The sequence below is a fragment of the Megalops cyprinoides genome, chromosome 13, assembly GCF_013368585.1.
Source record: "Megalops cyprinoides isolate fMegCyp1 chromosome 13, fMegCyp1.pri, whole genome shotgun sequence".
NCBI classification, from domain to species: Eukaryota; Metazoa; Chordata; class Actinopteri; order Elopiformes; family Megalopidae; genus Megalops; species Megalops cyprinoides.
Window position 1 is genome coordinate 27942764 of NC_050595.1, and position 26432 is coordinate 27969195.

At 41.9% G+C, this 26432-nt stretch overlaps 2 protein-coding genes and 1 pseudogene across 2 annotated transcripts; 1 reads left to right on the forward strand and 2 right to left on the reverse strand.

Annotated features, from left to right (window-relative positions):
- Positions 1-756: 756 nt before the first annotated feature.
- On the forward strand, positions 757-9320 carry chrna3 (cholinergic receptor, nicotinic, alpha 3). Its single transcript, XM_036543447.1, has 6 exons — positions 757-778; positions 2347-2486; positions 4736-4780; positions 7342-7451; positions 7734-8925; positions 9192-9320. Exons 2-6 carry the CDS (start codon positions 2352-2354, stop codon positions 9318-9320), a joined length of 1611 nt encoding a protein of 536 aa, XP_036399340.1. The 5' UTR covers positions 757-778; positions 2347-2351.
- Positions 9321-16433: 7113 nt separating this feature from the next.
- LOC118787778 (UDP-glucuronosyltransferase 2A1-like) lies at positions 16434-20845 on the reverse strand. Its single transcript, XM_036543450.1, has 2 exons — positions 20754-20845; positions 16434-18043 (listed from the first exon to the last, which is right to left on the reverse strand). Exon 2 carries the CDS (start codon positions 18027-18029, stop codon positions 16434-16436), a length of 1596 nt encoding a protein of 531 aa, XP_036399343.1. The 5' UTR covers positions 18030-18043; positions 20754-20845.
- A 141-nt stretch (positions 20846-20986) lies between these two features.
- On the reverse strand, positions 20987-22641 carry LOC118787715 (annotated as a pseudogene).
- Positions 22642-26432: the final 3791 nt, after the last annotated feature.

Sequence of the window (26432 nt, forward strand, 5' to 3'; positions counted from 1 at the left end):
TTAAAAATGCCACCCTGGATTTGTCATTCATTCTAAATAAGAAACATTGGGTGATTTGTGATAAGAATGGCTTCTTTTCGATACGTTATATTTCAAGAGCCCTTCATATTCGATTGATGAGGGCTGACATGACAGCAAGCATTTGTACTCTGATTGTAGCTGTCCATGGTACTGAATAGCTGGCAGGCGTTGAAACGAGTGTTCTTATTGATTTAAATGATCTTTTACGCAGCGTATAACATCAAAAGTACTATAATCTAGTATATACGACTACTTCGTCATTCGCTGTTGCTGTTGTTACAACGTCATATAATAATCAAGTGTATTTTAATCATTTGTCTTCTAGTCTGAAGAACAACCTTCTCTTTCGTGGTTTTCAATTCCCCACTGATAATAAATACAAATAAAATCACAATTTTCTTTGTGTAAACATTTCGATATAAAAAGGACTCCAGTTGCTGTAATTGCCCAACGCGCTCTCTTGCCGTCAGTGTCCGGGCGGTCCCAATGTGTAATTGACTTCCCTGGTCTCTCACCCTCCGCCTCTTCCCTACCCTCACCCCGAGCTCTCAGTATGTTTCCTTTCGTCCATCGCCTATCGTCACCTTCTCTCTACTCCCAAATTCTCTCTCTCCGCGTGTCCACCTTTCATTCGCCCGTACCCTGACCAAATCAAGGATTATTTTCTGAGAAAGTTCTAAGGACACTACGATGAAAACTCAGTATCAATATCTGATGCTTTTCCACGTCTGTTCTTCCCTTCTTTTCCTTCTGTCGGGTGAGTAGAGATCATCTTCCCGAGTTATACTTGTGCCGCGCCTGCTGGTTTTGAGTCGCATACAAAGCGAACTATAACAGATACGAAGCGCTCCGAACTTGTTGCTGCTTTACCAAACCAATTCTCCAAGAAAATAACAATAATAGCCATTAAATGACGCCATACATTTAATGCTTGTAATTGAGGTAACCGTTTGCTTGAAATAAATCAAAATTTATTATTACTTTAGAATGACATGTACGTGATTTTAAAACAGACGTTCTTTTTTAAAACGTGCTTGATGTGGTAGCCGCTTTTTTCGTGGTACAGTTGTGTAACATGTGGAAACATTTTTGGTATATTAAAAACAACGATTGTGTTACGAAAGACGTCAATTATACAAATATATGAAATGTCCACTTTCATCCATTCCCCACAGATATCCAAAATAAATACAATACATGCACACAGTTTGCAGTTGCGTTTTGTAATGTATAATGTTCATCAGTCCTTGTTGTTAGTTGTAATGAAACGGCTGTTGAAATCATACGAAGTTAGGGACAGCTCACCGCTGTTTCTGAAGACGCTAGTTTTCAAGGAAAGAATGATAAGTATAATAAGCACATACAGGCTATAGGCTCAGTTGAACATTTGCTGTATGTTCTGTTCACTTTTAGGCAACTATGAAACATCCGTGAATATGGCTTTGTGAGCAATTTCTGATTCTGTTCAAACGTGCGCTGAAAACTGACGAGCATAACGCGTTACTGACGCGTTTCTTTTAATTATAACCAGGTTGTTACCCTGTATAGCACGATCTGAGTTCACAGACATTCGGTTGAACGGTTTTTTGTTGCTCAGAGCTCAGCGTGCGTTTTATGGAGCGAGCGTAACAGCCTAATGCTTTGGCACGCAAGTAAACCTGACGTGAAATATGGCATTCAAATATTTGATCCGAACCCTTTCTGTGAGGGTAACAATGGCGACCAGATAATTGCAAATATTTTGGGGGGAAGAAAAGGTATAGCTAAGGCAGGAACATAAAAGCACAGAAGTAACTCTTTCGTTTAGTGGTGTGAAATATTTGGCAACGGCGCTTTGGAAAATTTTCCCACGTTTCAGGCAACATACATACACTACAAAGCAGAGAGTACAGAGGACCAGAGAGATGCCATATTGTTATAATATATGGTTTTAAGAAAGTTACGGGTAACACATCATTACAATGATGACACTTTGTGTTGCTCCGAACATTAAACAATTTCTTTGGTGAATTAACCATTTGTGACAACTGAATGTAGCTCTTAAGGGATTGTTCCTGCAGCAATATGTCTGATTGGAAACATTCTAGTGCTATTCTGTGAACATTCATTCCACTCCATTTTATGGAAACCAAACTTCAACCTTACAGGGACCTTCCGTGATATTATGGGGACTTTCACTGTTATCAGGGAGAGAACAGAAATGACAGCAAAATTATGAGTGGGCAGGAAGCACCCATTTCTTCTGAAGGCAAAGCACTCTGACTTAGCACCTTAAACGATTAGCGCTTGGCTTCCTTTGTGATAACCTTCCCACCTGTTTTGCAGGAGGGATGTGCTCTGAGGCAGAGCACAGGCTGTTCTCGGTCATCTTTTCCAAGTACAACCAGTACATCCGACCGGTGGAGAACGTCTCCGACCCGGTCATCGTGCAGTTCGAGGTGTCCATGTCCCAGCTGGTGAAGGTGGTAAGTGCGCGGGAGCGATCCCGCTCTCTCTCTCCGACGCGTCAGGCTCCATCCCCTCGTTTACCTGTCCTCTCCCGGGCGTGAGTGACTGCCGTCCTCGGACAGCGCCGTACATCACAGAGTGTGTCAGATAAGAGCTGTGGCCGTGGCAGCAAAGAACAAGTCATTACGTAAATAAACCATTGAGCTCTTCACACAGAAGCAGTGAGTCTCCGTAAATGAATATGCACTGATTTGTGGTGACGGAGCCCCACATGCGATAGGGGCAGGCGTTGCAGTGGAGAGCTTTGATCACTGGAGAGATGCGGGGTGATCTGTAATCTGGTGAGATTTGATTTTGGGGAGCTATGCAGATGTGGCTGGATCATGGTCCAGAGCACTTGAATCAAACACGGGAGATTTTATTCATAGTTTATAGTTTTATTTATAGTTCCAAAGCAGAGAATCATAGGAGACGCTCATATGCAACACAACATATGAGACTGAGCCTGGGCTCGGAGGTACTTGCCGCAGTGAACGTGGGCGAGGATGCTTGAGCAGGCATGTGCGGTCAGGCAAGGGAAGATGGGAGATGTCAGCTCTCTGGCTTCGGCACTTCAGACGTCCCCGCAATGATAGCCTCCTGTCACTCAGTCAGAGACACTTCACATAATCGCTTGCAGTTTTAATGCAACATTTTGGCTGTGTCACATCTGAAGGAGAAGACATGCTGTAGTTCCACTTAACTCAGAATGCCCCAAAGAGGATAGCTGTCATTAAGCTGTAATGCTCACAAAAGTCAAAATGTTCATTATGTTATTGTGGCAAATGCTGCAGGGCCTCTGGGCACAATAAGACTCTTGTTGTGATATGCAGCATATATTTAAATTAAGATTTCTCCAGAGTTTAAACTGGCATCAAGGATGCAGCTCTAGATATTAGATGTTGGCAGGTACTAGAGGCACATGAGAGGGCTTGTTTAGAAGGTGAGTACTGTACTTCAGTTTCGGAAAGGCATTAAACACAATCATTTTAACAGAATCATATGAATCCTTAAGGATCATAACTGTAGACAGTGTAATGCTTCAAGAAGAGAAAACTAGAAACATTACCGAATGACTCTCCTCACTGTAAATTACAATAAGTTACCTGTAAACAGAACTACAACAATGCTTGCAATGCTCCATTCTGGTGTTTAAAAAAAAAAAAAAGAGCAAGAACTCTTGCTCTAATTAGACAGCATGGACGTCACTTGCGAAACGGGATGCCTATGAAATATAAACTTGTTAATATATATTAAGTTTCCGCTACGCATCTCTCCAGGTTCAGATAAATGCCTTAAGAGGAGATTTTTCGTCCCAAGAAACCGGGCTGATATCCAAACAAGCTCATTTTCAACAGCGATGTGGGCCTGGCAAATATTTATAACTTCCCCCTGACCTCAGCTGATCTGGCAGGCAAGCGCTTCCTGTTTTGATTGATGACAGTTATTTACGCCCCGCACCGCCCCCTTCCAAGCCCCCTCTTCGACCGGGAGGCCTCCGCCTGCGTGCATTACAGCGCCGGCTCATTTCAGATATCAATAGTCCAATTTCTCGGATGGCTCGGGCCATTATTCCAGATGCAGATGGCCCTCTATTACAGACCCTTTGAGACCGGCTCGCGTTAGCCAGCCCAGCTCCTCCCTCTCCTCTCGGCCCTCCTTACACGAGGGTGAAGCCCTCTGCGTCCATGTCCTCCCCCCACCTGAGAGGACCGTGGGCAGCCTGGCCCGGGCGGGGACCTGGCAGGCCTGCCGGCGGCGCAGAGCACATGGATGGTTGATGCTGTGCGCTCGCTCATGAGATCGCTTCACTCACGGCCCACGGCGCCCAGACCTCCCTCCGAACCCCAGCCGCGCCCGCATTGGCTGAGAGAGGGAGCGCGCGCATAGAGCAGGCGTCGGCTAAGCCCTGGGGGTCCCGAGCTGCTCTCTCAAATACTGGGACATAAGCCCGTGGCCCCCAGGCCTCACGAGTTGTGTGCCACTGGGTTAGGGGGCTCAGGTGTTGCTTTCAGAGTCCGCTAGCTCTCGCCCTCCTGTTACATTGAAAAAAAGCAAAGGCCAGACACAGGAATGTTCCATTCTTGGTGCTGCGGGAAGATTGGCCTCTTTCGAGAACGTGCTTCAAAGGAAATTTCTGAAATTCATCTGGTTCATGCTTGCCACGTCCTTCCTACCTGGCTGTTTGTCGTCTTGAAAATGAAAACAAGCACTTTTCTGTTTCCAGGATGAAGTTAATCAGATCATGGAGACCAACCTGTGGCTGAGACACGTAAGTTTGACCTTTATTTTGAACATTTGTGACTTTGCAAGTAGGCCAGGAGTTTTCAGGGAATGAGACTGTGCTCGAATCCTACTGGAGAGTTTTGAGCCTTTAATAATTCACATGCAGAAAGCTTTTAAAAGCATTGATCCGACCTCTTGTAGCCAGTACAGTGCAGAAGTGCTGAGCAGATACTTCCTGAATTCACTGGTTTTTAGGTGAAGATTGATTTCTAATGCTTCTCTAATCCACTTCTCTATTTTCCCCACATTTGAAACTTATGACTCATCAGTGTCCTCAGAGACCTCTACAGACCAATCAGTCAGTGAACCACTTGTATTCGAAATTAATCCTACTTATTATAAAAACAGTGGAATTCATAAATATTAAAACTAAAGTACACCAGGCATCTCTATGTCTCATCTAAGGCCTATCAATCAGGTGTGAAGATTTCCCATTAGGTTGCAGTAATAAATGCAGCATGCAGTGCCGGTCGGCTTTATCACGTTGTACATTAACAACACGATACTCTTCGTGATGTCCATAGTAATGAACATATTCAGAGGGAAATGGACTGTACATGGTTTCAAGGTCTCATGCATTAATGGCTTCCATATGAATATCAATGGCCACAGAGGTACTCTCATTACTGTTTTATATACTGCCATCTACTGGTCAACTCAGAGAAATGACCACAGATAAGCTAGGTGATACATCAAGGGTTGATTTTTTTGGTGGAGACAGACAGAAATGCACAGCAAAAACAGCTAGTCTGAGGCACAGGATTCATGTTTCACAGGATTGCTTGCAGATATGATTAGCTGAGAGCAGAAAAAGTGACACGTATATGATGTGAATGCACATGGGAGATAAAACTGTAGAACAAATATACTGTTACCTGTCTGAATGACCAGCACAATCCCACAGCCTGGGGTTCAGTCTCAGATATTGTACTGGTCTGAAAAGACTGGTACAAAAAGACTACACTATTCAATGTCTCGGGAGATATTTCCTTTTATCTCTTGTGAGCCTTAACTCCTGTTTGATAGAGGTCCAGAAATGTTGTCTGAATTTATGACAAAAAGTGTAGCATATCTTGGCTGATGCAGTTGCCAGAGATGCTGTGCATTTGTTTCTGGAAGTAAAGGACCAGAGAGACTTTGGATTCAGGGAAACTGGTTGGTGGAACAGACATCCAGAGTTGTTGAGAAACATATTTTTACGACATTGTTCGAAAATTCTCTGACCCTGAATTCTATTCTGTGAGGTTGTAGGGTTAACAGTTGAAATATGGACAGTATGGCTGATGTTTCAATGTAAGCAATGTAGACGAATGTCAGATTTTAATTCTGTGTCTGTACAGGGAACTGTTTAATGTTAGCACCTTTTAATTCATATTTTTGTTTGACCTGATTTTAACTTGCTTCTCAGTACACATTGCATGGACTGTTGTAGGACTAGCTGCTTGAGTGTGCTAAAAAAGGTCTGCATCAACCAATAAATGAATAAGAGGAGATGGACTTGTTAAGCATTCACCTCAGAGTAGAAAGTACAGTAAGAAGGCATTGATAATGGCAAGATATACAAGGTAGGAGCTGAGAGTTCCACCACTCCATAAAAGGCACCATAGAAAGGTCACAGAAGCAAACCACCGTGGAGCAATGATACTGTCATCAGCACATAAAAATGTCTTTCCACATGCCCTGTAAAACCTCTGCGTGTAAAGTTGAGTGATTCATGTTGTGTCGGTTTATGCCTCAGCAGGCCCCTCTCTCCTCAGCATAGCCTGGCTGAGGGAGCCTATCCCTGCAACACCATAGTCCCCTGTGATGTAGTTTTTATGATGGACTGTCTTGTTTTAGCCTTATTTGCCAGCCATGTGTCAGGCCTGGTGTCAAACTGAGATAGTGTATTCGCAAATGAAACCCAACCAAAAACTGGAGGGCAACTTACCCGCCCAATCATCATGCAGGGGGCATTTCCCATTAAATGGGCAAGAGGCAATGCTCCTCCGTGCAGGTGGGGATTGTGCATGCACACTTTCCTCAGCTAAGCATGTGATTGTCAACAGACACGTGTAACGCTGGCTGAACGAGGCAGGCCTGACACAGGGCTGGTAATTGAGGCTGCTCTGCACTCAGATACCTTCCATTTGCTCTTCCCGAGAGCAGACTGATTTAAAAGGCACATGAGATTGTCAGAGGGGCAGATTGATTTCCGTTTCACTTCCAGTCAGCTTTTTCAGATGCCATCTGTTTCCATTTCACTTAACAAATAGGTTCCTCAAGACAACACAGAGGAGAACATGCTGCAAGTGGCTCCAGTGGATGTTGGAATGATGTTCTATCTGTGCCTCTATTCAGCCTAATCACACTGCACAATGCACAGCACTATCAGCTCAGTGATCATAGAATTGAATGAATAATGTCCTATGACAGCTAAAAAATATTTTTTTATTAACCTGGAAGCCCAGGCTAATAAAAAATATTTCTTTTATTCCTGGAGAATAGCAATTTTTTCAGTCTAATCGCAAACCAAAAAATAACCATCGACTCTCTCGATCTCTTCAGATCTGGAATGATTACAAACTGAAATGGGATCCCAAGGAGTATGGAGGGGTGGAGTTTATCCGAGTGCCATCCAATCGCATCTGGAAGCCTGACATTGTTCTCTACAATAAGTAAGTCCATTGAGAGGCACATGTCCTGCTTAGCCACATTACATGATATTACATATCATTACATTCATTTAGCAGATGCTGTTATCCAGAGTGACCTTGAGCACAATATAACATTCAAGTTGAATGAGCAACAGTGTCAGTCCAGGCTAACAACACTCCCAAACCAGTCCTTAACAGTCCTTTCAGCAGGACTTAAGCAGCATAATGCTCCTGGTCATCCTGGATATATATTCTTGAATGTACCCTTATTAGCTGTTTGTCATATCTGTTTTGTGCCTGCAGTGCTGTGGGGGACTTCCAGGTGGATGATAAGACCAAAGCCCTGCTGCGCTACAACGGTGACGTCACCTGGATCCCGCCAGCCATCTTCAAGAGCTCCTGCAAGATCGACGTCACCTACTTCCCCTTCGACTACCAGAACTGCACCATGAAGTTCGGCTCCTGGACCTATGACAAGGCCAAGATTGACCTGGTCCTGATCGGCTCCACCATCAACCTGAAGGACTTCTGGGAGAGCGGGGAGTGGATGATCATCGACGCACCAGGCTACAAGCACGACATCAAGTACAACTGCTGCGAGGAGATCTACCCGGACATCACCTACTCACTCTACATCCGCCGCCTCCCGCTCTTCTACACCATCAACATGATCATCCCCTGCCTGCTCATCTCCTTCCTGACCGTGCTGGTCTTCTACCTGCCCTCGGACTGTGGAGAGAAGGTCACCCTGTGCATCTCGGTGTTGCTCTCCCTGACCGTGTTCCTGCTGGTCATCACCGAGACCATCCCGTCCACCTCGCTGGTCATCCCGCTGATCGGCGAGTACCTGCTCTTCACCATGATCTTCGTCACGCTCTCCATCGTCATCACCGTCTTCGTGCTCAACGTCCACTACCGTACGCCCAAGACGCACACCATGCCGCGCTGGGTGCGCAGCGTCTTCCTGGGGCTCCTGCCCCGGGTGATGTTCATGACGCGGCCCGAGAGGGACCCCGAGAGGCTGGCGGCCTCGGCCCACGGGGGCCTGCCGGCACCGCCGTGCGCCGTGCACGCCGCCAGCGTCCTGCCGGCCCACAAGCAGCAGGCGCTGAACTCGGCAGCACTCCACCCGCGCCAGAGGCTGCTCATCAGCACCGAGCTCTCCAACCTCAACAACCTGAACAGCGACGCGGGCATGGCCGGCTCCGGCTTCCTCTGCCGAGAGGGCCGCTGCAACTGCTGCTGGCGCCAGAGGTCCGGCAAGCTGCCGGCGGAGGGGGGCGGACTCGGGGGCGGGATTGGGACCATCAGCGGGGGAGGCGGGGTTGGCGGTGGAGGCGGAGTCGCAGCGGGGGACGGCAGCCCCTGCTCCAGCTCGGAGTCCCTGGACGGTGGGCTGTTGTCCCTGACCACCCTGTCTCCTGAGGTGAGGGAGGCCATCGAAAGTGTGAAGTACATCGCGGAGAACATGAGGCTACAGAACGAGGCCAAGGAGGTTAGTACAGGACCTTTGACTCCAGAGTGGTTTCTGTTTCTGGGAAATCGCTTGGTCTTACAACCACTCACGCAGTATACAATAACCTACAGAGCTGCTGTGAGTTAGATCACAAAAAGATGATCATGCCTTCTGCTTGCATACATCTACGAAGTTTTAAAGTGTCTGCTCCCTTTAGTTAGAACACATTTCTACAGTACAGTAATGCACGTATGTGTAAAAATAACATGATTGCATATTCTCTTCTTGCCTACATTTTGTTTCAGGTGCAAGATGACTGGAAGTACGTTGCCATGGTGATCGACAGAATCTTCCTGTGGGTCTTCATTCTGGTGTGCATTCTGGGAACAGCAGGCCTCTTCCTCCAGCCTCTCCTGCTGGGAGAGGACATATAACACAGACTGACTGTCCAATAACTAGACCCAATATTCTGGTGTGCAGTTAGTTTTTAGAACCAGTGGGGGGCTGTGAAAGAATTAACCCAATTACCCTCCAAAGTCCGGTAAACAGGTTGGCTTTGTTTTAGAGGTGAGCTTCAGTAAACAGGCTGGCTTTGTTGTAGAGGTGAGCTTCAATCGGCCAATCAGTGTTACATGTGAAGGAGTCTCATTGAGGCTGCTGGCTGGAGGCAGTGTGCTGTCTGAGAGCAAAAAAGCTGGACTGGATTGTTAAACCCTGCTCCACACTGTCCTACATTTAAGTGTAAACTGTATGTTGTCTTGTATAGTGTACAGTTTCCCACTGATGTCTCCCCAGTGATGCAGGCCCATACACTTCAAGCAGCAGCTCTGTGTCTAAGTTTAAAAATGAAAGGCAAGGGGAATCAGAGCTCACTTATCTTCTTCTTCCCCTCTCTTGGATAAACTCGTCTCGTGACATAATCTACTGCTACATGCTCCAAGAGCCCCTTTGAAGCCAAAAAATGAGCAACAAAACTATATTTAGCAGGACTTTAACTTGTTTGCTTAGAGATTATAATCTGGTCAGTTCAGGGATTGTACAGCATTTGATCTCTTAAATTTCTGATGTATTTGTTGTAAAAAAAAGTAAATTAAATACACGATTTGGGATATGTTCTAATAGTTTCTTTTCCTTTTTTAACTAGGATGACAGCTGACTGAAATGTCATTATTTTTTACCATTGATTTTCATCTTGCATAACAATCAGCTCATATGTTTATGATGTGTGCATGATATAAGCATTTCTTTGCTGTAATAATATGGCATTAATGTAATTAATATAAACATTTTCATTATTTTAATGGGATTATTTTCCATGGGATATGGAACCATTGTGATGTCTGAACACATCAGGAGCAATTTTGGGCACTGTAGTAGCTAATTGTTGTTGTTGGGGTTTTTTGGCAGTTGATGTCAATGGGTTTTGGCAAAAGGTTCGCAATTAAAAAGTTGCTGCACAATAAAAATTTCCACTGTATTTTCTAAATGTCTTTCTTGAGATCCATTGATATATTCCCATGCATCCCATATGATTGTCCTGTACGTAATTATCCTAAGGAGTTTAAATTACTTCCTTATTTTGCTGCACAATAAAAAAAAAATATTGTCATAGACGATGCAAGGGAATATATATATGGATCTCAAGGCAGTTATTTAGAAAATATGGTGGAAATTTCCTCTCTGTTGTACACAGGGGCTTCTTCCTACAGGGTTCTTACTGTTTCTTACTGCAAACAGTGTCCTCTCATGCCTGTTCAATGACACTATTTTGGAATTTTCATTGAGAGTGACACATGGTGGTCAAGTCTTGTTGTCACTGTCTTGTTGCAACTTGCTTGTTGCTGCTTTACACTATTATTATGCTAGGAGTATTTCTGGGTTGTGACAGCTCTACTGAGCAGTGATTACTCACCAACATCAGTGCATCTCTTATGAAGGTAATTTCATGAAGGTGTTTTTTGTGGGGGAAGTTTTTGTGGTCGGTAAAAATTTGTGGTCAGTAAAAACACAATCTTGTAAGATGGATCTCTCCCCACATATATTACTACTTGGGATGTAAACTAGAAGTGTGGGCTCTTACTTAGAGGACAACAGTGGTCTCTTTCAGCTTTGCATGACTTTTCTGGTCAATACTTTTTTCTATATTCAAAGCTGTTGGTTTCACAATTCTATAACCATATGTTAAAGCACACTTTTCTCTTGATTCGCTTGAACGTGATCGCAGAAGGGCTTAATGTCTGTGGTTTCATTTTGTAAATCGAAAGCCTGTATGCAGCACTGTGCGCTGCTGGTGAACCCAGTTTCAAACACAAGTTTTGGCTTTGAGCGACCTGCAATGGAAAGCGATGTCCAGGACTTTGCTTAACGAGCTCCACAATGTGAAAATTGGTGCAGATGCCGAATCGATGTCCTTTAATTGCACGGAAGCTTCCGGAGTACCAAACAATCCCTCCCCTGCACGTCTCCATTAAAGGGCTGGATTCATCTGAGCTGATGCGACTGGAACCTTCATTATTATCGGTAGTTGACTAAGCGTACGGTAACCTCTGGAAAATTCATTATCGCACGGGGAAATCAATACTGTTCCTCCTCACGAAAATTGAATTTTGAAATACTGGCAAGATGTAAATGCGATTACGAGGAGCCCAGAGAGAGAGAGACAGCATATTACATTGTTATGTATTCAGCTCCCAGGAGCCGGGGGTTATTGGATCAGAATCAATACTGAGTCAGTGTGGTACTGTGGATTATTAGGGTCTGGTGACATCAGGATTGGACGTCCCAAGCTTATTGCAAAGGAAGCAGAACAAGCCGCGTGGAAGATTTTTCATCTCGTGTATGGAGAGACACATTCATTTGCGGGGAAGATGTGGCCCAAAGACAGACACAAATGAGTTTCTTCCTGTCCCTGTGGGAGCTATAACTAAACTAAACAGTGGCTGGAAAAGGAGAATTAAAAGTCAGAAGGGCTGTTCTGCATGTGATTCATATACACACGTCTGTAAGAATACTCTGTTCCGAGACCCTCAAAAATGATTACATTTCACTAAGGAGACAACACAACAATGTCCTACTGCCTCTACTGTGGATCTCTTGGCTATACTGAACAATGTCATAAAAAGACTGAATAATATAATCATTTTTAGTTTTACTCAATGTTTCATTTTCACAACCCAAGATGAATTAATGGGAAAACAAACGTTTGAATTTTCACTGGGATACTGAGGCGATGCAAGCAGTTAACACTTGTTATTATTGCATTTGTCTGGTGTTTATCCTTAAATTCTTTCCGCAGTTTTCCATAATACATGGTGTGGTGACTGTGATAAAATGCGCTAGGAAATGTGCCATTGTCATTTTTTTCAAACAAATATGCTTTTGGTTTTCAGTTTTTTCACATTGTACCATGTGAGCAGTTTGTGTTAGAGAGATGCTGTTTATGACATTGGATTCAGCTAGAGTCACATCATTAAAATGTTACATGTTTAATAGTAACCTGTAATGTAGGGACACATTTAATACTGTGTATGATGAGACCAAGCTTCAGAGATATACAGATAGATGGGAAGGTATACTACCCATAATCACACTAATAAATGCCACTTATTCAGATTACAATTGTTACATTTGTCAAAGTTGTCATAGAAGGATGAGTTAGTCTTTCTGTGTACCAGTGACTCTTATGTGAATGTTTTGGGACGGCGGAGGAACTTATCGCAGAATATTGTGATGGTTGAATACGCCAAGGACACAGTCGTCTGTGGGGAGCAGCAGTTTGAATCCAGAGAAGTAACCATCCATTCTATGATCTAATCCCATCAGAAAATATTTATATTTTATTTTCATTTTATCTCAATTTTATTTTGTTTTTGTGAGTGAGAAAGTTCAGCTTTGTTGAATGATTTCTTAGTGGAACAGAAAGATAGACAGACAGACAGACAGGGTGTGCCTGTAAATCTCCCATTGAGTTTATCATTCTATTAAAGGATACCCTTGAGTTAAGGATTCAATTAAGCTTCATTTGAGTGCATATATATAAAAAATATGTCCTAGAAGAGAATGGATAAGATCTGCAAATGGCCAAAAGACTCCAGAGGGCTAGACTGAGGGCAGAAACAGTTGTGCTGGATGAGGTCAAAGTCTACACATCATGTTTGGTCATACACAGATAATGAAATTGTGGTTCTCATTTCTCACAGTAATTTGGTTTGCTTTCAATAAATTGGTATTTAGGCAGATGTGAGCAGGAATTAAATCTGTTCTGTTTTCTTCTTTATAATACAGGGCACTAATCATCAGCAATTGTGCAGTCATTTGTGTGAAATGGCACAGAGAAATGTACGTGTTTCCCAAAATATACAGCTTTGGAAGAACATTCTAAAACACGTGCAGGATTATTCAAAAGCATCTTTACTTCTTATTGGTAATGTGGTTGTGCAATGCATCAATAACCCTTTCAATGTCAACAATAAATCTAATTTACCTCAAGTGCATCACAAATTACAAATCTGACAACAAAAACAGCTAATAACTCTGCCAATGGAGCCTGTGTAGCACATCTGATGTCTCAGATGTCACTGAAATATTGGAAATGGCTTTGAAATGTTGATTTTTTTTTTCTTTTTTACTTTTCGGGATTTATGAAATTTCAGATTTGAGCAGAGGAGAGAGGAAAAGCTGAGCACGGTTGTCACACACCTAGGCACTTGACTGTAGTGGATGTAATAGCAAGTACTTCCGATTGCAACCCCTAGAATGGGGCAGAGCTGGATGTTTGGGAGGAGCTGGACCATCAAACTCCGTCCACTAATTGTTTTCTTCAGCTCTGTTGTACATAGCCACTCAAATTATACAGTAATACTCCTTTATCGACACAGTGAATTCCCTCATTTAGGTCATTTTAGTTTAGTTTAAAAATACATCCAGGTCCATGATTACTTACTGTTAACAGTTACAAAGTCAAAGTCAAAGTCAACTTTATTGTCAATTCTCCAATATGCACAGGACATACGGAGGATTGAAATTGCGTTTCTCTCAGGCCCACGGTGATAATACAACAGTTCGACATAACACAATGACACTGAGAGACAAGAACAAGAATTTTCACAGAAAACAAGCTACAGATATTTACAGCAAGGGCATCCAGGCACATGGTAGGTTTATAAATATGAATATAATATAAATATAATATGAATATAATATAAATACAGTGTAGTGAATATAATTTAAAAGTTATTCTACAGGGGGATGGACCATATCCTTAGGCACATTTCAGTGAAATGATTTCTAGAAATTGTAAATAAAGGTATAAAAATATAAATAATTAAATTTCCAGTTCATTCTAAACATGAATTGTCTCATGTTCTTTTAAGGGAGCAATGAATTTCCTCTGTTAGCCTGATTATTTTTCTGTATGAAGATACCTAGGACTTGACAGCCTACAATTTAAACAAATGATGATGACAAATGAGCATAATATAAAATTTGCAGTTGAGGTTCCAATGTGATTATGCAAAGTTTTATATATGGTTTAATTTCATTAGGACACATTTCAGTGAAAATGCTACAGTGCAGTGTGAATAAGCACACTGAACGAATTCCTCAAACTACTCCGTATGATCCAGCCCTGCCCCAAAAAACAACACCATGTCAGTAGTTCGTAAGCATTGACCAATGACAACAGAAGTGGGTGGAGCTGGATGATCCAGCTCCTTCCATTCCACACAGCACACACTGGCATCTGTGAAGTATGCAGCTGCATGGGGCTTCATGGCCACCAGGGGGCCTGCTAACAGCATTTTGTAATCAATCACAAAACTTGTATCTTTATTTTCTCATCACAGCACCAAAGCCTGCGACATCAAAGAAAAAAAACAAGGAGGCCCCTCCTGATGTACAAATGTGCTCTTACATTCTCCTAATGACACCTGACCATGGATCAGCACTCCTACCATCAATCATAAACTCATTTATGATACACTATCTGCTGTTTAAACATGCCCCTAGGCAGTTAATAGCTAAAAATCATTGTAGCCCACCCGATTCCCTCTGACACATCTTGTATAATGTTTTTCAAACAAAAAGTGCAAAAAGTGGCATATTTTAATGTTTACCTCTAACAACAGCCTCTCCTCCACCACTGAAGCTAGTGTAACCACTGAACATCATTGGCACATGAGCTGGCCAGCCATAGTATTGTAGACATTGTAGCAAATTACACATTATTGTGTTCTTGTAATCAATGAAAAGTGTTTAACTGTACATTTCTCCAGTATATGTGTGTAGATTAAACTGTGTGGTGCTACAAAAGGTGGGGGTGATGTGGGGAGGTCATATCTCGCATTGGGCATTGAAGAATCTTAACCTGACCAAGGATGGCTTGGCCAGGAGCTGCAGACTGAAAAGGAGCTCTTTGATCACAGAATTGTTTTTTTCTTTGTAAACACACTTGCACACTGTGCAGCAGGGTCAACGTCCATTTTATCAAAGTACGAATCATGAGCTCATTTCACACTGGCGTCAACTTCACCATTTCCAGGCAGGATATCGCCTGCGTGGCCACTAACCTCACTATCAGTAATACAGAGCTTAGCAAAATACCAGTTGGTTAAAAAGAGCTGAGCAAGCAGTATTAGAAAAAATCAGAGGCTTTACTGCATATTTCAAAAGCAGAAATAAATCTGAGAATCCTTGCTGCAAGCAAACACAGAAGTAAAATACTGGTGGCTTCAAAATTCCTTGAACCTCACATGCTGGTGGGTGCTCTGATAGTTTAGTTTTGAACATGCTACATGTTACAAAGTCTCACAGACAAGTCAAAAAGGAGAATATTACAGGAGTCTGGACAAAATGTAATAAACCAAGGGTTTTAGCTTTGCTAAATGAAAGAGGGCCGAAGATGATTAATCTCTCTTGGGCATGAATTACACTTTTAGTTCTTTTAGCATTGACACATAACTTCAGTTACACTACATTTTTAGTTTTATCTATAATTTTGGAGTTTATGCTCTGATACTCAAACACATGCAGTACAAGCGTTAGATAAATAAGAAAAGTTAATTTTGTGAATTTTTAAAAGAGCCACTGCCCTCCTTTTCATCAGATTTTATATTTAAACACATCACTATTATCCAGAGTGACTTACAAAAAGTGCATTTGATAGGGTTAGGCAGAACCTATGCAGATGCTGACTCACAGTACACACAGTACTTCTGAGAGAAACATTACCACAAAGGAAATAGGTAACAAATACATCAAATTATTGTAATTTCCCAGCCACTAACCTCACACTGCCACAGATAATTGCACGTACCATTTTCCCCTAACCTTTCGTCAGTCATATTATGGAGCCCTAACCATAAACTTGTAAATATTCCTCAAACATGTTTTATTCTTACACTGTTGATATAACAATAACTAATTTTCTGGTCTTTGTGTCACTGTGTTTTAAAGAATCATCAACACAAATTCAGATGTAGACAACAATGGTTGTTTAATTCCATAAATATTAAAACCAATGAGCAAATGTGCAATAAGTGCACTCACAATTAATCATGTTTTATTTTTCTCTTACAGCACAACCTACAGCACAGATATCTGATAACAACAATGATAATGATTAAGATGAATAACATAAGAGCTAGCAAGACTGCTATGACATCCACAGAGTGGTACACATACCAGGGCATCTTATAGGACTCTGTGCGCAGGTGAGCGGCACCTTTGTGTCTCATAACAAACTCAATCCAGAAGAGGGCGAGGTCCAGTGGTTTCATTGGCTGATCCCGGTGCAGCCTGGAGAGTCTCTGCATGTTCATCCTATAGGATGGGTCATGGAGCACTTCCTGTAAGGCCTGGAGAAAAATGTGTCTGTCCAACGTGACAAAATCCAAGACCTTTGCTGCTCCCTTCACTTTCATTCTGGAAAGGTTATCAGGCTGATCAAGAATCAGGGGAAGGCCAACTATTGGAACACCATGATAAATAGCCTCTAGCACTCCATTGGTTCCCCCATGGGCCACAAAGACTCTGGTTTTGGGATGTCCCAGAAGGTCATTCTGTGGCATCCAGTTCACCAATCGGGTGTTGTTGCCCAGGGTAGCTGGCCTATCACCTGTGTACCTCCAAATGACCTTCTGAGGCAGTTGAGCAAAAGCAGCAGCTATTTCATCAGCTAGATCATGTGGCAGCTGACCTACTAATGTGCCTAAAGACATGATAATGACACCATGCTCTCTGGAACTCTGAACAAACTCCTCCAGATCTTTTGAAAGGGGCTTGGAAGGCTTGCACTGGAATCCACCCATGTAGACAACATTAGGCATAGTGGGGCGTGGGAATTCAAAGACAAAATCTACCCTCATGAGCCAGATGTCCGCTGCCTGAAAGAGCGAAAAGTAGTCTACCCCAGGGCCAAAGTAGCGATGAGCCAAAGCAGTGTAATGAGGACCAACAGTGTTTTTGTAAAGTTGATTTCTAAAGATATAAAAAAGCATGTTTTGGATCCTTTGAGCAAAACTCATATTGTCTGTTAACTCTGCCACAGGAAAAGGAACATAGGATGGTGGCGAAGGAGCAATTGCAAAATGAGCTTCTCCGTGTACTGTCCATCGAGCGTTAAAAACAAGCGGCAGACTGAGGTAGTGCGCTATGAAAACCCCACCACCTACTCCAGGATCAGTGAGAACCAAATCGTATTGAGCATTGCGAAGAGACTGCATCAGCTTCTGATCTTCAAAAATCTGGATGACCATTTCACATATGTTTTTATTCAACTGTGAAAAACTATCTCTAAATTGCATGTCCAAGCTGAAGCGAGTCCATGCAGATCTACCCTCTCTTTGTATCTGCAGTAACCTAGACACAAATGTGCTGTACACCTCTTCATCATCATGTCTCTCTTCAACATGGACTGTGATTGAGGTGTAGATAGGGGACGTCTCCTTGATGTACCAGCTGTTTGATGCTCGGAACACTGTGACACTGTGGCCCTTAGCATGCAGCTCCTCAATCAGGACCTTCATGTTCACCCAATGGCTGCCATCCAATGGGAACACTAGGACTTTGCCACCATGGATAACAGGCAGTGTGAGGATCAGAACAGTTGTCAGAAAGAAGACTGTGGGCTGCATTTTGATACACATGAATCTGTTCAGACCTGAAATGTAAAAATGGTACAGTATAAAACAGTTGGAATGAATGTTCATCTATTGCTGTAATCATCATAAATCAATCGTTAAGAATTGTCAATCACATTTCATTTTGTGGTGTACATAACAGTATTTTAAACTACATCCTCAACTGTATTACTGAACTGCATCCTCAACGTGACTACCCCCACCAATAGTGAGATAAGGAGGCTGGATATGATCAGATGGACCGGATCAAAAGACAACAAATGTCTTTATATATTTTCCAAAGTGCAACTGTGACTCTGTCCTTACCATTACTTTCTCTTAAATCACCAAATACATATGAGGCATCTTTGACAATCGTTGGTTCATACTGGGAAGAATGTGAAAATTGGCAATAAAGGCCCAACATTCCAATCGTTTGCTACCTCCCTATCATATCTGTCTCACTAGCCTTGGTTTCCAGCCATACATCTCTGATTTTACTTGCATGGAACACCTCCTTTAACAGTCAGCATGAATTCCTACCTTGAAGCCCTGTCTTCATGTGAGTCCTTGATTGATTAATAAATAATTGGAATATGGGTAATTAGCAAATTGCGCCCTGCAATTGGCTGTTATCATTGCTGTTCTTAACTATCTGCTAAGTATCTCAGCAATGAGCATGGATGTCAAAAGGTCTGTAGTCAGACCTGACATATGCTTGGTAAGTAAGGTTATATATGATATTATTTATCTTTTTTAAAAAAGCATTATCCTCTTGCAAATAATGCATTCAGTCATTTGACAAAAAACTGGTTTTCATTCATTAAAGACAATGGTTAATTTCAAATATTATTTTAATTTTGCACATAATAGATTCACATTGTAAACATGATCCCACTAGCAGTGTTGGATCCCTCTTTCTGGCACAGTTAAATCCACCAATGTTCCATTCAGCCAGGATGATCCAAAAGATCTAAATGTTTACTGCCAAATATGATTTCCACTTCAACCACTCAATGACAGTCTGAAACTGAGTCACACAACAAAGTTTTTATTTTAACGTTTTAAAGATTTTTTTTTACTCAACAGACATACAAAACCATCAAACTGGAAATTATACCTAGCAGCTGTTGAAATTTTCCACACTACACATATCTCTACAACTATGGGCAACTTTCATGGCAAGTAAAACCTGGTCGTAGATGACATAGAAGTGGTTAGCCTGACACCAGGAGGCATTCAGTGGTGCAATGTAATTGCGATATGTCAACATGCAATGACTCAATCATAACTCTAGCAAATTACAGAACTGTTATTGCTGTAAAGTGGCAACAATGCCTAAATATAATGCTGCACTTATTCACTTTGCATTTCAATTGCAAACATAATTTTTATATTACTGCAATAGTATATGACTTCCAACAATAAAAAACATATCTATGTTCTACAGTCAAACTCTTGTAAAGGAACAGTTAAAGACTTGTAGTAGAGAAAGCTGACCTTGTACCAGATTTGCTCTTTGTGCACATCTGTGAAGCAAGGAGATGTCCCTAGGAATATCTTGAAGTAACACATTACAGCTGTGTAAAGAAACCATTTTTTTTTTTATTTATTTTGGTAATGTGCTTGTTGTGAGGCGTAAGAGACAGCCGTTTCACAGCTCCGACACATTGACCACCCTAGCAACAACACCCTATCTGACATGCATTTTTGACATGCATTTTCGCAACTGTATCGTATATATATATTAAAAAAAAACAACAACAATTACAAAACTGGGAAAAGCAAACAATAAATTAATTCTGATGGTAACTGTAGCGGTAATTGTAATACAAGCAGCAAGATTTAGTTCAACCTTCCCTCCCTTTATCGATGTTTATCGAAGTGGCCCATTCAGCTTACATTTAAGGTTACTTTTGGTATGGAAGAATGTGGCAGGTGCCATACCCTGGCTCAAAGAACCGGTTTATTCGCTGTTTTAGAACACAACAGTAAGTTATTGAAGCACGTACAGTGAACTGTCTTCTGTGAATCATAACGTAGAAATTAACGTAGAATAACGTTGAAACGCTTACACAATACAGCCTTCCAAAATAGTGCGTGACCATATGTAGCGCGTTTAGCTTGGAATCTATTATCGAGGGTGTGTGTTCTCGAAGTCGTGCTGGGTGCCTCGTTGTACATGTGGGAGTAACTTAACTAGTTTAGCAAGCCAGTTTGTTGAATGAATGCCACTTAGACTCCTTAGTGCGTCTGTTCTGTGTTCTGTGCTAGATTTTTTTCCCCCTTATGTCACTCTACCGTACCATAGTTTTTGCTGTCAACACTAGACACATCGTACTCATGAACTACAAGTATCAAAAGGTAACTACATCATTATTGTTTTGTCGTTATAATTATATTGTTTATGAGTGTCGTGGTAGATACCATAACGATGGTGACGCTCCTCATCACTTCGCTATGACCGCATCTGTGCGGTAATCTGATTTTTTGTTGACTTAAAACGTTATTTTAAATATTAATAGAGACAACGTGCCACCTGTTGCAAGAAGTGAGCTGGTTAAGCAAATCGACAGACAGGAGTAGAATCATCAATCCTCGCTTATAGACCAGAGATGATGTTAACATACTACCTCGTGCTACCTCTTTACTTTTCTCAAAGTAGCTGCAGCCACCTATAACAGTTCACACGTTTCACTTTTAAGCATTTTTCTCATTTAAAACCGTTCGCCAATTTGCATGTGTACTTACGCGCTCAACTCCCGATGTGTTCCATCCAGTTCAGTGACATGAACAGCGGATAGAGAAAAGTATACCTAGCACTGCCTGCTTAGTTTTCACACGCACCCGCAAGTAAAAATCTTAGGAAACAAACTGGCCACTTCCCCCTTTTTCCTACACTGTTTACGGAACACAACGAGGAAGTGGATCGCAAAACTAGTAAGCACGGTTAAAAACGAACTCGAAGAAAGACAATTGCATTTCTACATGGAGTCAGGCGCAGATCTGTTTAGAAATAGGTGACGACATTAAAATTAACGAAATAATATGGATATCGACTGTAATAAAGATGAGGAACAACAGATGTCCATTAAAGTATTATTAAAATATTGAATCAAAATTGAACACTCAGGTACAGCTGATTGAAATTCAAGTCCGCAATATTCTCACATTCATTTTTGTGAATGCATCACATTTTTTTCAGAATGTATCACAATTTGTAAATCCAATCTTTGGCTTACTGTACAATGGTAAGTCCTGCAGTACATTAGAGTACATTATTGAAATGGATACAAATGTATTTATATTTTATTTTTCTTTTACAGCTCGACCTACAGCACAGGTATCTGATAACAACAACAATAAAACCCACCTTTTCAGAATCCACCTGTCCCCTATTGTGTAACCTTTATGTTAGGTTTCTATTAAAAAAAATAGAACTGTACTAACCTTGTCTCTATGTTGCAGGTTTTGTTTGCAGATTTATGTTTTATTGTTTCAGGATATACAGGAGCATGGTACTGTAAATAATTAATTTGCATTCCTACTGTGATCTTTTGCCTATGAGGAAGTCAGCTAAACCTGATTGATGTGAAATGCCAAATTGTAAATTGTAATGATTAAGATGGGTAACATAAGAGCTAGCAAGACTGCTATGACATCCAGAGTGGTAGACATACCAGGGCATCTTATAGGACTCTGTGAGCAGAACCTTTGTGTCTCATAACAAACTCAATCCAGAATGGGGGGGGGTGGGGGGAGGTCGAGTGGTTTCATTGGCTGATCCCGGTGCAGCCTGGAGAGTCTCTACTTTTGCTGCTTCCTTCACTTTCATTCTGGAAAGGTTGTCAGGCTGATCAAGAATCAGCGGAAGGCCAACTATTGGAACATCGTGGTAAATAGCCTCTAGCACTCCATGGGTTCCCCCATGGGCCACAAAGACTCTGGTTTTGGGATGTCCCAGAAGGTCATTCAGGTCCAGGGTAGCTGGCCTATCCCCTGTGTGCCTCCAAATGACCTTCTGATGCAGCTGAGCAAAAGCAACAGCTATCTCATCAGCTAGATCATGTGGCAGCTGACCAACAAATGTGCCTAAAGACATGATAATGACACCATGTTCTGCAGAACTCTGAACAAACTCCTCCAGATCTTCTGGAAGGGGCTTGGAAGGCTTGCACTGGAATCCACCCATGTAGACAACATTAGGCATAGTGGGGCGTGGGAATTCAAAGACAAAATCTACCCTCATGAGCCAGATGTCGGCTGCTTGTAAAAGCTCATAGAAGTCAACATGTGCATCAAGGTACTGGTCACAAACAGCCTGGTAAATGGGCCTGATAAGAAACCTGTCTTGAAAGAGCATGAGCCCATAGAAAAGCATGTTTTTGACCCTCTCAACAAAAGTAATTTTGTCTGACAGTCCAGATCCTGTCATGGGAATGTAGGATATTGGTGATGGAGTGATAGCGAAATGAGCCTCCCCACTTGTGACCCACCGCACGTTGTACACCAGGGGGATATTAAGATAGTGAGCCACCAAGATACCTGAACCCCAGGCCGGGTCTGTCAGCATCAGGTCATATTGACTTTCCTTAAGAGTCTTTATTATGTTCTCGTCTTCAAATATATTCACTGCCATGTCAGTAACCATCCTGTGAGCCTCAGACATTTTGTGAAACATCTCCTTTTGTAAGAACAAAAAATTCAACAGGGAGCACTTTCCTCACTTTATGTCGATCACATCGCCGTTTTAACAAAGTCCTCATCGATGCCAGCTGATACAGGAACTGTGATAGAGCTGTAGTGCTGGGACTTCTCCTTGATGTACCAGCTCTTGTCAGAGCTTATGATAGTAACAATAAAATTTTGACTAACATCAGTTAGACACCCTAATTAAGTTGTAAATTTTGTCTCGCTAATCATTCAGTGCATCATTTCATGGCATAGATTCTCTGGCGTCATGAAAAAAATAGTTAAACTAGAGTTGTACTCACAAATTGGTTCTCCAGTGTTGGAAATCAAAGCTGCTTATTTGAAAATTCATTTCTCATCACCTTTATTCATAAAAAGTTGGCCATCATCCTTTTTTAGTCTAAAGTACAATATGTACAAATGTTATGCAGTATTATTATAGACACAGACACAAAATTGGTGAAGGAAAGAACTATGTACTGTACATGTATTTATAGAGTATGTACATATGGATTGTAAAGATGATTTTTTGAAGAACTAGTGGCAAATCAATCAAACAACTAAACCAGTGATAACTCAACAAACAGTAAATATGTGTCATTTTGTCTGCCGAATGTGTATGTGGCCTTGGGCTCCAAGCAGAGCCAGCCCATGGCATAGGCGGTATAGGCGAATGCTAGGGGTGCTGCCCATCCATAGGGGTGCCACAAACGATGGAAGAAAAAAAATTCAGCAATATAACTACTTAGCCTGTTTTCTGGGTTGCCCACAGCATCACCCTGGTGCCCCCCCCCCCCCCCCCCCCACCCTAGTTATATATATATATATATATATATATATATATATATATCATGTCAAAAAGACCAAATCCCTCTGGTGTCCAGTGAAGAAAAAGAGACGAGGAGTAAAAACAGGAAGCAGAGAGAGGTGAATGAATGATTAGTTTATCTAATGCATAGTAGTTATCGTTGGAGTGTTACTAGTTTACTTTGGACAATAGTAATTTAATTTCGCTAATTTAACAAATAGCTAGAGATAACGTCAGTTACTTCCACCTTACAATCCGTGCAATTCATGTTAGGTTGCATGGTGAGAGGTATAAATTCAGGCCAGCACGTGGTATTGTTTACAGACACAGTGGCTGACAGGCTTGTAGTTGGAGCGGAGTAAGCAAAATAAACGAAATGAGCGACACCGAAGAAAAAGCAGTGCCCATGACCAGCTCGAAGGACAAAGACATTGGCAAGAAATGTCACTCAACTAGAAAAGTAGTTTGGAGATATTTACATTCCGACAAAAAACAGAGCAGCGTGCACTGCAAACTGTGCCGAAGACACGTGCCATCAAAGACAGGCAACACCACAAACCTGTTTCATCATTTGAAACAATATCACCCGTTAGAACACACAGGAAGTAAGAAATTACAGTCCCAAACAACTGTTGTTAGTGGTCCCTCGACAAGTACCAGGCCAGTACCCAGTGCGACTACCCAGCAGCAAACGATCATATCAGCATTTTCCAGCACCGTGCCTTACGACAAAAAAAAAACCCAAAAAGACACAAAGACGTCACAAATGCAATTGCATATTGCATTGCAAAAGACATGCTTCCCATTAGCACTGTCGAAAATTAGGGATTCAAGAAGCTTATCAGCTGCCACAGGGCAGCTTTAAAACCTGAGATTGTAGACAGACTTGTCTTTCTTCATCGTAACTTGTAGGGTAATGACTTTGTTTGTTTAAACTTGTACAGAAGATACTGAGCACAGCTGAGATTTTTCTTTTGTCTGAGCTGAGATTTATTTATTTACATTGTCAGCTAAAATACTTTTTAAAAAAATTTCAAACCATCTGTACAAAGGGTTTGGCATGCTGACCAGAATTAAGATTTCTTTGTCTATTTATTATTTTATTTATTGACATTATCCTTTAAAACACTTTTAAACTTTGCAGTCTGAGCCATCTTACATGTGCGCTATATCACACTGCAGCAAAACGACTGAAAAAGGATTTTACTTAATTTTGCTCATGCATATTTTGATGTTGAAAAAAGATTTCATCATTATAATTGTTTTGAATATTCTGCCTCAGATTTGTGAAATGTTCTGCTGTTTGGCAAGTGTTTGCCATGTTCTGACCATAAAGATTAGTTTAAAACCACAATTAACCGTGGTGGTGGAATTGGCAGTGATGCAAGGGGCACCAGCTAAAATCTTGCCTAGGGCACCAGATTGGTCAGGGCCAGCTCTGGCTCCAAGTAGATGGTGATAAATGCAATATTCAGATTTGGTGATTGCCATACTATGCCCCCCCCCCCCCCCAGGACTTGCACCTTAAGCTGATACAACCAACCCAATAACCAGCTTAAAGAGGCTCTCCAGTACACAGGTAAGTCTTGTTATAAATGACAGACATGCATTTGTGTTGGATGGGCAATTTTATTAATAAATAGTGGAGTAAAAAATAAGGTGGACAAAGCATTGAAAACATCCACTTTTTATAAGCAATCAACAAAAAAAACGAGCAAAAAACAAGCAGAATAAGATAAGAGGGTACTGGCTATCAATGAGGGAATAAAAGACTACGAATGGTGTATTTCAACCATATGGAGTGGTCACCTAGAATGGGTGGAGGAAGGGCTGACACCCAATTCACATGTGTCAGTACTCCCAGTGCCTAGAATCACATACTCAGCAAACAGTGATAAAGGTGAAAGTGCACGTTATCACTATTACATGTGTATCCACTTCATGCAATATAAGGAAGGAGAGCCACCATCCAGTAACCAACCCACAGGTGCAGCTGCACTACTTCTTGCTGGCAGGAGAAACGGGAAATGGTTGATATTTCCAATGAGCATTTAAAAAAAAACAAGCCAGTACCTGAGAAAGCAATAGATCTGAACAGGGAGGGGCTTGAGCCAGACACTCGGCTCTATGGCTGAAGTGCTAACTGAGATTGCCCAACCAAGTACAGCTGCACAGAGCAGGCCCTAGTACATACAACACAATACAGAAAATAATGAAGCTCAAACAAAAAAAAAGCCAGACCAATACCAAATAAATAATACAAAGTCGAATCTGAAAGTAAAAACTAAATTTGCAAAGACCAAAGCAAAATACATCAAAAGCTAAACACAAACAGCAACACAAATGGCAAGGCAAAAGAGGTAAAACAAAACTGCAGACACAAGCGAAACACAAAAAAAAGCCAGCAAAACATCAAAACAAGCTAAACCAAGTGTGTTGCACAAGGCAAAACGGCAATGGCAAAATCCTGCAGCAATTGCCTACACATACACACACACACACACACATTGTAGGTCTGTTGCGATGTAACAAAAGAGCATTAGTCTTTCTGCAGCAAGGCAGCCTCCAGCGAGGATGAAGCAAGCCAACCGGGCATACTTCCTAAGGACGCTACCTTCGGGGTTTAAACATGCAACCACCCAATCACCTTATTGTGTGTCAGTCAGGAAGTAACTACGGTGGCTGGGAAGGCACAAGTAACCCAGACAGAAGGCAAAGCTTACTTCTGGCTGGTTACATGTAGTTTGATGTTCAAATCACAGGAAATGAGACTTTATTTTGCCAATTAAAGCTGCTGTTCACATGCTGGTTTGTCATTGCATGGTGACATCACTGCCTTAAAAAGAGCTTCTCCATATCAGTCTCCACACAGCCTGAGAGGTCATCCTGCCTCCATCAGCATGCTTCCTCCTCGGCTGCTGTGTCTTAAC